Source organism: Octodon degus, unplaced genomic scaffold, assembly GCF_000260255.1.
Source record: "Octodon degus isolate 3935 unplaced genomic scaffold, OctDeg1.0 scaffold00015, whole genome shotgun sequence".
Classification (NCBI taxonomy): domain Eukaryota; kingdom Metazoa; phylum Chordata; class Mammalia; order Rodentia; family Octodontidae; genus Octodon; species Octodon degus.
The window spans coordinates 23,342,749-23,358,015 of NW_004524591.1; the positions used below are offsets into that span (position 1 = coordinate 23,342,749).

At 34.5% G+C, this 15,267-nt stretch overlaps 1 protein-coding gene across 1 annotated transcript in view; it reads right to left on the reverse strand.

The window, feature by feature from the left end:
* The window catches only part of Exoc4 (exocyst complex component 4), a 951,164-nt gene that overhangs the window by 172,610 nt on the left and 763,287 nt on the right, over nt 1-15,267 (reverse strand). Inside the window, exon 13 of the mRNA XM_004626539.3 lies at nt 6,395-6,550. Coding sequence (XP_004626596.1) covers nt 6,395-6,550 — 156 coding nt within the window. The remainder of the gene's footprint in view (nt 1-6,394; nt 6,551-15,267) is intronic.

Here is a 15,267-nt window from a genome sequence, read left to right on the forward strand (position 1 = left end):
AAATGTTATAGGCTTAATGTTTGGTAAAAGAAACCAAGACACAATAATTAAACTGATATAGAATTTGAAGATAAGCATAACTACATTATGATAATAGAAGTCAGATGGGTGGGTGTTTTGAGTTAAGGTCATGAAAAAAATTTCCTATTTTGATATGGGAGGTAGTCATACAGGCATAATCATATATATTTAATTGAGTAAAATGCTTAAAATTACACTTCACTTCATGTAAATTGCATAAAAAATACAAAATTCTATAATTTATTTTTTATTCAAGCTTAAAATAGAAAATACTACAATTCAGTGATCAAATAAAGAGTAAAAAAAAGCCATAACCTTAATTCTAGCTCCTTTAAATCAAAAGAATGATTATCTCCCAAGTTGGAATAAGTTATCCTCTAAAAAGTACTGCTACCATACTTGTTGTGTTAATAAATATGGTTAAATAAGTACATTTAAAGAGAAAACAGGGGTATATACTTATATAGACCGTTTATAAATTTGGCAAAATAATAAGTTATTCTGTGAAACAGTAGATCCTCGTGACTTAAATTTCTGTCTTGTGGTCAGTTTGTTAATTGCTATATGGGACTCAAATTGATCAGTGTCTCAAAAAGTTTTACCTTTCTTGAAAAAAATATCATCAATATATTTTGCTATTAAATCCATGATAACAATAATTTACATGAAGGGAAGTATGGAATACAAGAAAGGAAATAAAAATTTAAGGTCAACAATTTATGTCAGATGCTGGGGATATATGTTTAAAAAAAGTTCTAGAAGAAAACATTTTTATCTTTTCATAAGCTCTGATTTTCAATTTCTTCAACAGGATAAAAAATGTATTTATACAAAATAAATAATAAATTAGAATTATTAAATCTTGAAACAGTCTTCTTCACTAAAAAAAAAGCTGTTATAAAAAGTAAAGCCACATTAATATGCTGAGCTGTAAAAGGCTCAAGCCAATAACTTCTGATATTGCCAGTTCTGCGGATAACCCATTACTATTATGGACTACTAGACTACATTAGATTATTCTGCTGAATTCAAGCACCTACAATATTTGAATGATAATGGATCACCCATCTCTGACAAAATTAAACAAAATGGGGGATATAAAAGAAGGACCATTTTGTAGTGAAAAAAATATATCTGTACATACAAAATAGGATAGATACACAGCTACTTTTAGTTCAATGTGAAGAAAGATTTATATTAATAGTGTTTAGATAAGGTGTCATGTCTGCATCTTGCACTATGAATAACTACTATGAAGACAACAATATGCAATGTATTAATTATTGCAACTGTCCTACTAACCTGTTTTGAAGCTGTCTCATTGCTATTTGTTTCTCAATAAAATTAATAAAAAACACTATCAAGAGAGTAATAAGGAAATCTGTAAAGGACTAAAAGACTGATGTGATGCACTTATAACAATGGAATTTCAACTTGACATAAAAAGAATTTAAAAATCACTAGGAAAAAGACCATATATTTAAAATTGACAAAACATGAAAGATGCTCAAATGGTAAAAAGTTGCTTACCTTCACCATTCATGATTGAAATACATATTAATGACAATGAAGTACCTCTACATTCTACTAGAATGGCTACAATTTATTTTTTTTAACTTTATTGAAAATGAATAATTACATATCATATTAAAAATTGCAGACAAATATTGAAATGTGAAAGATATAAGATATAGGAGAGTGATTTTTAGAGAACTATTTCTGAAATGAATACATATCATGAGATTAATAGATTATACACCATAAATAAATTATATACAAACTTAAATGAATATAACAATAAAAGCTGTCCAAAATAAAAATGAAGAAGAAATCACAGTCATATAATATCTCACTCTGTGTCAAAATGAAGAATCTTATATTCATATAATTAGAATTCTCAAAGTAGAAAGGGGTAGGCAATAAATATTTAAAGATTTAAAATTTCTGAATTTAGTTGAACTTATAATACATTTCCAAAAAAATGAACTTTTTACATAAGAAATTTGAATAAAATCATACCAAGATACACAAAAATGAAATTGTCCAAAAATTATTGTAAAGAAAAAATCATTAAAGCACAGACATAAAAAAATTAGCTATGGAAGAACAAAATTAAATAGCATCTTATTCCACATTAGAAAGAAAGAAAAAAAAAAGACCAAGTGTGTAAAAAACTAGACTAATTAAAGGACTGAAAGAAAGAAAAAAATCTATCCTCTCTGAATTTTATACTTAGCAAACATACCTTTGAAAACTAAAAAGAAAATATTTAGAATGACTACAATTTAAAAAGATAGAAAATATCAAGTGTTGGTGAGATATGGAGCAACTGAAACTGTCCTATACCACTGGAAAAGTGTATAAACTCTTATAGTCAGTTTGGAAATCTGACAGTGTGCATTAAAACGCCAACATTTACATAGTATTACCCAGCAATTCAATCCCTAGCACAAACCCAACAGAGAGTATACACATGGTTACTAAAAAAATACTGTAGAATATTCATAGCTGTACTATTTAAAATGGCTCCAAATTGTAAGTTATTTTGATGCCCATCTGTAGTAGAATGAGTAAATGTATGTATACACATTTATGTGTACACACACACGTATTACAACTATCTACATATACACACCTATATGTTTTATATACATATAAACATATATACACACATAATAAAACATTAAAACAATTTTTGTATTCCATACACACAATAATACCTTATCTATATACAAGATGGATGAATCTTGTCAAACTAATTTGGAACATAAAAGCCAGTTATAAAAGAACACATAATTACATGATTGCACAAAGTTCAAAAACAGATTAAACTAGTCTCTGAGGTACATCTCAGAGAGAAAGGTGATAACTAAAAGGAAGTACAAAAAGATTTCTTAATGTTTTCTTGTGTTTTTTATTGTTAGTGTTCTCTGTTTCTTGATTGGGATACAGATTACATAAAGCTTAGCCATGACATGTGACCATTTCTATGTATGCTTCATTAAAACCATATATTTAATAAATACATAGTAAATAAAAAGAAAAGCACAGGTAATGTAAAAAGAAAAATTCTAAGAATCAGAGGAAATGTTACAAATAAAAAATACACTAGTGGAAATGAAGCATGTCTTTGATAACCTCAGCAACAAATTGCATAATGCTAAGGAAAAATTGTAACCTAAAAGAAATATAAATAGAATGTTCCAAAACTGATGTATAAAGAGAAAAAAGAATAAAAAGAGGGGGCCAGGGACATGGCTCAGTAGAATAAGTGCTTCCCTGGCAAGTGCAAGGGCCTGAGTTCAATCCCCGGTTCTGCCAAGGGAAAAACAACAACAACAACAACAACAACAACAATAACAACAACAAAAAAACCGACTAAAGAAAGAACAGAATATTTAAGAAATGTGAGGTAATTAATGAAGTTACAATATGTGCAAAATGGAAATGCCAGGAGGTGAAAAAAGTGGAAATAAAACAGAAGAAATGCCTGAAACACTATTGCTTCAAAAATAATGACTGAGAATTTCTCCAAACCAGTGAAAATATCACACCATAGCTATATCTACGAAATTCAGAGAATACCAAGTAGCGTCTGTAACAAAAGTTTTATCAGGAGGTATATTATATTAAAACTGAATAAAATTAAAGACAAAAACATCTTTAAGAAAATAAAAACCTTACCTATAGAACAAAGATAATACTTTTCTCTTGTAACCATGTAAGCAAGACAGAAAAGAGAATGATATTTAAAATGTTAAGAAAAATCACCAATCGTGATCAATTTTACGTATTAACTTGATTGGGCTAAGAGATGCCATGATAGTTAGCGAATACATATTTATGATTTGTATGTGAGGGAGTTTCTAAGAGAGATTAGTATTTTAATTAGTAGGCTAAGAAAAGAAGATCTACCCACATTAATGTGAAGAGGCATCATCCAATCTCCTGAATGGAACAAAAAAGATAAGAGAAGGGAAAATACACTTTTTCTTTTAAGATAAGATTTTTTTTCCTCGAATATCTGTCCTTAGATAACAGAGCACCTAATTCTCAGGACATCAGGGATGTGAGGGCGATCTGGCTGTGACATCTGTCACCCCATTGATCACCAGGGTTGATTCGGCTGATCTGGCTGGCTAGGCGGGTGTCCCCTTCCTCCCTCAACGATCCATGTGCGTCCCTCCCGAAGCTGCGCGCTCGGTCGAAGAGAACGACCACCCCCGATAGAGGAGGACCGTTCCTCGGTCAAGGGTATACGAGTAGCTGCGCTCCCCTGCTAGAACCTCCAAACAAGCTCTCAGGACATCACACCCTGAGAGTTACTTTTACCAGTCCTCTCCCCGCGCCTGGTTCTTAGGCATTTGGACTTGGAATGAACTGCAACACTGGCTTTTTTGGTTTTCTAGCCTGCAGATGGCAGGTATCGGGACTTCCTGGACACAATGATCTTTAAACTAATCCTGCAATCAGTCTGCCCATCTGTCCGTCCGTCTGTCCATCCATCCATCTTGTTTCTGTTTCTTTAGAGAACACTGATGAACACACCCACCTAGATTTCTGAGCCCTGGGAAATTATCCTATAAAAATGCAGGAAAAATGAAAACTTTCTGTCTCAGTGACTCTTCTCTCATCACTGGGATAAATACTGATACTCAAAATGAAGGAAGGAAACATTTATTTAGCTCATAGTTACTGGAGGTTTCCATCCATACTCAGCTGGCTCCAAGGCAAAGGGACACATGGCAGAGAGCAGCCTTTCATGACTGCAGCAAAGAGCAGAGAGCAAGGGGAGGAGGAGCAGCAGTAATGGCTACAGAAAGCCAGTCTGTCGCCCTTAAGTTGCATTCAGGTTGTAAGTACTCACACCCATAATCCCAGCAGCACACACACCCATAATACCAGGGGATAATGAATTAATCACAAACTCTAGAAGTCCTCCCCATGACTGTGTGAGGCTGTGGGGGGACAATTAGACACAAGCCATAACACTTTCTTAGACAGACAAAAATTGAGAGGGAGTTTGTTATCAGTAGATTTGCCTTGCAAGAAATGTTATGGGATATTCTTCAGAGAGAAGAAAAAGGAACAGGTAAATCTTGAATCTATGGTAATAAAGAATTTGCAATAAAGACAGAATAAATAAAAGTAAAAATGAAACTTTTTTATTCTTAATTTATAGTTGCTGAAAATAATAGCAATATTTTCTAGTGATTATAGATTACGGGTGAATGAAGTGAATGACAATAATATCATAAGCATCAGAAGGGAGGTATTAGGAATACTTCATTATAGGATATTTATCCATGTAGTCATATAGTTTTAGATGATACTGGACTTTGGATTGGTTGCAGATTTGCTTACAATTGTTATCCACATTGTGAGAGACAGATGCAAATTAAAGTAAAATATTGACCATTATTTCTTTATTTTCAGGATTTTGCTTCTTTAAAGTGCTTTTCTTTTATTTTAACCATTTATTTATTTATTTATTCACTTAAGCAAGTTAATAAGAATGAAGATAATTTTGATGTGACAATGTATTGCTATCATCATTTTTCTACTTTTTGCAATTTTAAGATAACACAGGTGAAAACATTCCACTATTCCAAGCCAGCCACAAGAAAATGGAGAGCTTTGTCAAATTCAGTGGCTAAGTAAATAATTTAAATTATACAAAGTTAAATTTGATTTAATAAATTGAAAGGACAGACTCCTTACTTTTGTCAAAGGAAGCAGAAAACTATGAGAGATAATACAACTTGTGTGAACAAACGTGAAAGGCACATCTGGGAAATCTTATCTAATAATAGCCTAATAAAAGGAATATGTTAAGAACCATAGTAATACACTCAGTTTAACAAGCAGCTTTGGGGCAGGGGAGATGGCTCATTGGAATAAGTGCTTCTCTGGCGAGCTCAAGGGCCTGAGTTCAATCCCCAGTTCCGCCAAAAAACAAAACAAACAACAACAACAAACCCAATAAAAAAAAACCCAAAACAAGCAGCTTCTCTTGGTATCATGTTTATAGGGTGGAGGGTCAACACACTTTGCTGAGAAAATAAGTGATCAAATTAACTGTATTCTCCCCGTGGAGAAGAAGGATGTATAAATTAAATATTTTAACTTGATGTAGTAAAGCTCCAAATTTAATTCACTCCAGTTACTTCCTTGTAAAGTTTTGAGCTTAATTCATATTTGCATGGGAAATGAGGTAACAAAGGATGAAAACAGATTTTACTAAGTACACGTAATGAGAGCTTCATCTTTAGAACGGGCCAAACTTTCATGTAAAAAAAAGAAAAAAAGGAGTAGCTAAACACATGTACCTCTCCTCCTTATGTTTAGTGCAATGTAGAAAATAGACATTTACCTTATGAAATCTTCTTCTTCTTCTCTTTTTGGCCTCAGCTGTTTGGGCTGAGCCATATTAATCCAGTTTGGTAATGATTTCAAAAGTCTACTGATATCATCATCTTTTGCCCAAGATGCACTGATGACAAGTTTTTCTTCTGATTGTACAATGCTCCTAAAACAGTCAATAGGAAAGACTTAGCATAATATCTGGTATTCAGTTAGCATTTCTTACCTACCTTCTCTTCAGGAAAATAATATCACCTCCATCTCCTTTATTAACTCAATCCATTATCTGGCTTGAAAGTGGTGGCATTCATGAATAAGTCACATTACTGGGGAACAGTTTTCTAGATTTCATTCTGTTTTCTAACTGTTGAGTAATCATGAAAGCTGCTAATTAATTAGTCCTTCTTATGTTAGTTAATCCCACAACATAAATAAAAATGTATGGTAGGTTTTGGGGGAGGTCTTTCAAAAAAAAAGTTCAATAAATATGAAATTGGGTAATCATTTTACAATTTTGCTAACTGACAACACACATGGTACTTGCAAAGTGACACAGGTGGTACAAAAGCTTGTTCTTTGTCTTCTTGGTTTAAATTATCAATTAGTTCTACCTGCAGGCATTTTCTGAACTGTAGGTATCTATCTCTCTATTCAAAGCAAATCTACTGGCATAAAGAAATCCTCTGCCACAAATGTCAGGCAGAAAAAGCCTTTGATTATGTCGCTCTCCAGTGGTCTCTGGCTAGTCATCTAGAGCTGGCAGGCTTCAAGCCCCGTAATAGGGCCCAGGGGTTCACTATTTATTTACACTGCTCTTATAAGAATATATGTGTAAATTCACCTCACATGTTCAATTTCAATTTCATTAAAAATCTCTTTCTCTTCAACATTTCCATCACTATAACCGATTTTGATGGTCTAAAAATCCTCATCAGCAATACAAGTGACATGAATGACATTTATTTATGAAGACAATGCTGATTAGCTGAAGACAACCAAGGCTCCAAGGGATTTCTGCTAGCACAGGCACAGCCAAGAGTGTCTTTCACGATGAGGGTCACAGTGAGGTGCATTGAGAATTTTCAAACAAATATATACAACATATATAATGAAAACTACTTGGCTCTATACACTACTTAATGTTTACAGAGAAGTTGAAGCCTATACACTGACTCAGTACAGCCCAACTGTATGTAATATGGCTTCATATTGTAAGGAACAATACTACCCTCATTCTCTTAAAATAAACTAAAACAAATGAATCATGGATAATTTTTAGGATTCTTCTAAGACACTAAAAGCAAATGTTTTCTAACTATAATTTTATCCTCCAAAGTAAAAAAAAAAATTGACTATCAAAATATCTTCCTTTCATTCTCTCAGATTGCTCTCACTGGTATCTTCCACTCCCCCCGCTTTTTTTTTTTTTTTCATGGCTGGTTCAGCACACCCTGAGGGCATAGCTGGCATGGCATGTGGTGCCAGGGATCAAACTGTGGTGTATGTGCTTGCTTAGGTGTGCCTAAGTAGGAGATTTAGACTGCTGAGCCACCTCACCAGCCTCTTTGGCATTCTTTCATGTGTCGTCTCCCATCAGCTTCATCTCCCCATATCCCTTGGGTTTTTTTTTTTTTTTTTGGTTTAATGTTATTTTGCTATCTCCTCATTGCTTATCCTCCAAATCCTTGCTAAGTGACAGAGGAAGGAGAGGATCTATTATGGAGTTTTACATATCTTTCACCTCCAACATCTTACCTCCACTCAAATCTGCTTCATCTTTATCCACTTCCAGTAATCTCCAATAATTCCCTTGATTTCCTGAATTTTTAGTATTTTTTCAATACTTCTCTAATTTCCAATCAATTTTCAAAACAATGAATAAATGAGCAAAGGACTCTTTTCCTTACTTCTAATATTCCTTTCTACCAAAACTGTTCTCTTCCATTCAAAACCTTCATTAAACAAGTAGCCTTAGAATCTAGCTTTCCAGTCCCTTTCACATTTTCTGCAAAAAGGTCTCTCCTCCCTGTCTTGCAGATGTTAAAAATGCCAGTTCCTATTTGACCTCTAGATATGGTATGATACCTCTGTTAGCCTTTCCACTTCAACATTTTTTACTGCTTTTAATTCATCTTTCATTTATAGCATCAGTGAATTTTCTGTCTTCTTTTTGAGTTTGATTACCTATCTGAAATACCTCCTAAGTTAAAAACTTTTATCTAATATGCATTTGACAAGAGTAGCAAAAGGGCTTCCCACATCTTTGTATTCCACATTTTTTGACAGGAAAATTATATTATTATACTTTTATAATATTAATATTATCTATTTATATATTATAAATATGTGTATCAATACCCTTGTATTCAACTTTGTACATTAGAATCACTTCAGGAAGCTGTTAAAAAAAGTAGATGTCCTGACCACACTCAAGATCAAGGAAATCAGAATCTTGGGGTGGTGGCCAAGGGGGAGCCATTATAATTTTTTAGTTTCCCATGTGATCCAACAATGCGGTCAAGTATGACAACTCCCGCCTTACACATAGCTTTACTCTCACTGATCTTGCTACACATTTTTACACGCTAAATCCCAAACTAGATGAGTACTCTCAGGGTGACATTGATTTTTTATTAGTTTTTGTGTGCCTGGTGCCTAGTATAACAAGTGATAGTATTTGGAAGGTGAATAAGAATGAAACTAGGGATGCAAATAAACTGTTCACTATTACCAATGAAGGGGTCAGAGAGAGGCAAAAAGATAAGGTAAGGGTATTATCAATGGTTTCCTAATGAAGCCTATTTTTGCCCCTGGAAAGATAGTTCAGTGAACTAAGCACCTGCTGAGGCAAGCACAGGGGCTGGGTTTGATCCCCAGCACCACATGCCATGCCAGACCCGCCAATGGACACAGTGAGCTGGCCACCTAGACTGGTTGTGGGGAGGCTGCAAACAGGAGGATCACTGTGAGTCTGAGCTGTATAGTGAGTCCCTGTACCAAATAAATAAAAAACCCTACTCTTTTCTATAATTAATACACACTAATAAGAAGGCTTCAATTTTAGTCTAGAAAACTTATTAAACAAAAATCATATTAGGCAATTAGATTTTCTGTTTTTTTTTTCACTAAATGACACAGATGAGCTATTAAGTCCTTTGGTATTGCACCATATCACAGATAACTATGTTTTTCTAAACTTAATTTGGATCAAAATAATGAATAAATTCAAACGTGTTCCCTTCTGAAAAACATTCAGTAGAAAAAATTCCTGACTCATAAAACAAATGAACCAAAAAGTCATTGCTGACAGGTCTACCTCTTCCTATGTGGTGTATTATTGAAATGCATGAAAAATTCATTTTCCTTGTAGAGTTTATTGGCTATGGCAATACACTCTACCTCTGGAAAGGAAATGAGCAAGATATTATCACCTATGACTTTTATACTTACAAAAGTATACTTTTATTCTTATCACCTATGACTTCACAATTAGCACTTTATCTTACACAATGGGGCGGGAAGATGACAGTCTGTGGATCAAATCTCTTCATATGCCTTGTAAGCTAAGAAGAGTATTGATATGTTTAACTGGTTTATAAAAAATTAAAGGCAAATACAAATTTCTGAACGGAGAAATTAAAATTTAAATTTCAATATCCATACCCAGAAAAAACTTCAGTTGAGTGTTCAGCTCTTTTAATCATATTTTAGTTAAATTCTGCTCTTCAGATTTAGAAGCTTAAATTCAAGTCATTTTTCCAGCATCTAAATCTTTAAAAAAATATATTTGATTGTTCCCAGATCTCATTATGCAGCTTGGACTTGTGCTGATCCTTCTGCTTTCAGCCTCGCCAGCACTGGGATTACAGGCTGAGGCCACCAGGCCTGGGACTCTGGCCCACTCAGCGGGACTGGTGCAGCATGGTGCTAGGGACTGAACCACACTCCCTGTGCTTGCCTAAGCCTGCATAAACAGGTGTTTTAGTTCACTGAGCTATCTCGCCAGCCCAAGCATCTAAATCTTAGAGCCAGATAAAGTTTGTGGGAGGGTTCAGTAAACAATTGAGTCTATGAATGTAAGGTGGGAGTGTACAATTCAGGGACTACAAATTTCCATCTTAGTGTATGACAGAATAAAACAAAAATTAATTTGGTGGTATACTATACTATGTTAAAGAGAACCATATTATTATGTATTATGTAAATAGTGGCTTAGCTTAAAAAAATTCAACATACTAATATTCATAGATTCCATTTTTAAAAGAATAGTAATTCTGATTAAATATTGCCACATAATTCTCTAACAAATAAAAATATTAATTTATATTGGAGTGAATATCAATCTCCAAAACAATTCCAAATATTCTGCGCAAGCTGGGGAGATAGCTCAGTAGAATAAGCGCTTACCTCGCAAATGCAAGGTTCTGAGTTCAATCCCTGGTACTGCAAAAAAAAAAAAAAAAAAAAAAAGGATTTTGAGCCGGCCAAATAGCTCAGCAAATTAAAACACCTGCAAGCCAGTGCAGGGGCCTGGGGTTCAATCCCTGGGCCTGCCAGGCTGGCTCTGCCCCCATGGCACGCTGAGATGGCAACTGAGACTGGGCGTAGTGGCGCGTGCCTGTAATCCCAGTACTTGGGAGGCTGTAAACAGCAGAATCACTGAGTCTGATCTAGTAGTGAGACCCTGAACACCCTGTAGACTCTTCCCTAAAATTTAAAAAAAAAAAAGAAATCTATGCAAAACACTGGTACTCATCAGCATAAAATTACTCTAACTGATCTTTTTTTCCATTTCAGTGGCAAAGTTTCCAAACTATCCAATTATCCTGATCAGTTTATTTTTATTATTAGCAAGAGCAGTAGCATTTCTCTTTTTTTTTTTTTTTTCAGAACTGGGGATTGAACTCAGGCCCTTGTGCTTGCCAGGGAAGCGCTTATTCTACTGAGCCATCTTCCCGGCCCCTTGGCAGTAGCATTTTTGAGACAGGGTCTTGCTATATACTTCAACCTGGTCTTGAGTCCACTACATACCCCAGGCTGGCTTCAAACTTGAGGTGGTCCTCCTGCCTCAACCTTCTGTGCTAGGATCACAGGCATGTGTCACCACACCCGGTTCCCTTATTAGTTTTTTATTTTGTGATAAACAGGATCATATGAGTTATGAAATGCCTAGACAAAGGGCCGGCCAGATAGCTCAGCAAATTAAAGTGACTGCTTAGGCAGACACAGGGGTCAGAGGTCTGATCCCTGGCCTGCTGTGCTGGCCCCACCCCTGGGGCGTGCTGAGATGGTCAATGAGACTGGGCATGGTGGCGCGCGCCTGTAATCCCACCGCTTGGGAGGCTGAAAATAGGAGAATCACTACAAGTTGGACCTGTGTAGTAAGACCCTATAGACCCTGCATTAAAAAAAAAAGCCTAGACATGCCTAAATCACCTCAGAAGTGTTATAGTCTCAGAAATTAAATAATAAAAGGAGTAAAGTTAGTCATTCCTACCAAAACCATAATCTACTAATTAATTCACAGCTCACTGGGCCACAGACAGATCCATCTGTGTAACTATTTGTACCCATTCCTAGGAGCCAGAAGAAAATAGGTGCACTTCCTGAAAGAAGATGATAAGGTCTCCATGAGAAGTCTCCACTCTATAGACACAGCTGAGTGGATTTCATTCACAAAACATCTGCTGGTGTCAACTGGCTCTGATTTGCACTACTTCCTTGCTGGAACATTTGGGAAGTGCAAGTGTGCATGGTCCCTGGACACAGCTGGGGCATGGAGTCTTTCATTAGGTAAACAAACAGGGGCAGGTGGGGCTAATTGGATTTAACCGTTTAGTGACAGCCGGGACATGATGCTTCCTTTCCAAGACTGAACCTTTTAGACACTTCAAAAACTTGGAGCCAAGCTAGTCAAGTGAACCCTGGACAAGTCTGGTCCAAATTAAACTGCTGCAGTCTAATTTCCTCTGTGGGTGACTGGGCCTGCAGTAAAGCAAAGTGCAGTGCTATTTCCAAACAACACACAAGATAATGACATTTATTAATGCAAATAAAGAGTCAGTATTATGCTGCTGAGGAAAACAAAACAAACACAAAGCCAAAAAACTCTTATAAATAGCAGATCATCTTTGATATCACATCCACCTCTGGTCCCATAGTTTTTATGATGGTGTGTACTTCTCTCCAAATGTTTTAAAACATTTGGTAACTCTGGAGATGGTAACAGAAAGCAATTCAAGAGGACTATGGGGAAGGAAAACATGGAATCTGAGAGTTTACAGAATGTAACGCTTGGGAATAATATAATAACAACCTTCAAATAGACAAATTCTCATATGGAAAGTAGTAAGACCAAGAAGAATTATATTACAGCACAGGAAGTGGAAAAGGAATTAGTATGAAATGTCTCAACTATCAAATGTTTATATTTTTCTTATGAGAAGAAAATTTAAATATGTTTTGTATTTGAGTATTTTCAAAATTTTTGTAAAAATGTATTAGACCAGGTAGCTCCCTGTTCAAACTTTCTGTATCTTCCCATTATATTTAAAATTAAGTTCACATTTTCTGGTGCCAAGGTTCTCCTTTAATAGTTCTTAATCCTGGCTATATATAAAAATATCTGAAAAGCATTTAAAAATATCTCAATTTCACAGGGCTCAGACTAGTACTTGAAAGCTCCCATATACTCAAGTGTGGCCAGAAAAGACCAAAATAATCTGACCTTCTCCTCTCACTCAGTATTTAATCTCTTTGCTCCCCATGTTCCATGAAACTGACCTGAATTTATACAAGCTCTAGGTAGTTCTACTGATTTTGTTAGAATGTTCTTTCCCACATCTTTACATGGCTTCTTCTCATCTTTCATAATTGAACTCAAAACATTACCTCTTCAATGAGGTTTTTCTAGGTGCTCTTCCCTATCATGAATCATTTTTAATTTTTAAAATCATATCACCCTTATTATTGAGAAATTTATTTCTTTGCTACTATATTATGTATTCCTTCCATTAGAATATACACTCTGTGATGGCAAGACATTTCTTACCTTATTTGTTTCTCTATCCTTAAAGAAATAACTATATTTAAAATTTTTATTTAAATTATAAATTGACAAATTACAGCTGGATGCATTTGTGGGGTATAAAGTACTGTTATGATTTATGAATGAAATGTGAAATAATTAAGTCAAACTAATTAATATATTTATCATTACAGATACTATTTTTTTGGTAAGCACATTTGAAATTTATTCTCAATTTCAAAACATGAAATTATTATACACTATAATTACTATTCTGTAGAATATATAGCAATGAAAAAAGCCTTATTTCTCTATCTAACTGAGGCTTTCACCTTGACCAGCGATTCTATTCCTCTTCCAACATCTGTTAAGCATCTTTCCAGCCTTGCTTCCTTAATTTTCATAGTTTTAGTTTCCAAATATAAGTGGACATGAAATATTTGTCTTTCTGTGCCTGGGTTATTTCACTTAGCATGTTAGCCAATTACATCCATATGGCTTCAAAGGCAAAGTTTCTTTCCTTTTAAAAGTGAATAATTGTGCCACTTTCACACAAGGAATGTAAACATTATGTACTTTACTACATTCGTATACTAAGAAATTAAGACCACGAAATCTGAGCTTGTGAGATGTTTGTACCATATATAATTCCCACATCAGAGGAAAACACTATGATTTCCTCCATATGTTAGCTATACTGCATTATAAAGCTCTACAAACGTCACAGAATACACGGTCTTGCCTATTTTCTTTCATAGAGTAACGTCATTGAGATCTATTCATGTTGTTGTATATCAGTTTTTTTCATTTATTCCCTTGAAAGGATATACATCATATATTGTTAATCTGTTTCCTTTTTAAAGGATATACCATATTTTTTTCCTAATTGGGAGCTATTATAAATCAAAATACTTTGAACGTTTTAATTTTGTTTTAAAGAGAAGAGTATTTGTGTATTTATACCACATTTTCTTTATTTACTCAAGTATTGATGGACACTTAGATTTTTTCTGTTACTTGGCTATTATGAAAGGTGCTACTGTGAATATTGGAGTACATCTTTTAAGCATACTAATATCAAATACTTTGGGTAAATATACAGAAGAGGTACTGCTGGATCATACAGTAATTCTATTTTTAATTTTTTTATTTTAAAGAGAAAAATAATAAAATACATTAGAAACAATACAGAATTTCAAAAAATAAGATAGGAATTCAACAATGGTTGTTACATTGCATACTGCTATCTTCAAAGTAGTTGCTCAGATTACCAGATATAAGTACAAAAAATTGGTCAAAAAATTAAGCATTAACTGTTCCTTTCAATAAACAAATAGAAATTCATAATCTTAGCTATCTTGTGTGAAGTTGAAAAACCATGTTTTTGAGAAAGATATAAATCATAACTGATCAAATAAAACAAAAGATTTAAATTACAATACAATGGAATAATTATTAGAATACTTATATAAATCATAAGAGCACAAAACAAAAATTTGTTTGCTTAAATGTCCTCTATGAAACAGATACTGTACATACTTTATAATGTCCACTTATTTAATATTTAATAAGTGGTTCAGTGCCAGATGAGCCGAGAAGATAAAGGACAAGCACAGTTTTAACAGGTGGATCAGAGTTTAAGCTTATGTGACCTTGGCTCTTTTAGCGTTCACAGTTAGGCTGGCAAGGGCTGAAAGGGTAGGACAGCAGCCTCTGGTGATGCAGGAAAGCTGAACTGCTCCATAAGCTAGTTCATTTCTGCTAGTTAGTGCAATGGGGCCAGAGAGATTTTCTTAAAACACCATCTTGGGGCTGGGGGGGTGGCTCAGTGGAATAAGCGCTTCCCTGGCAAGTGT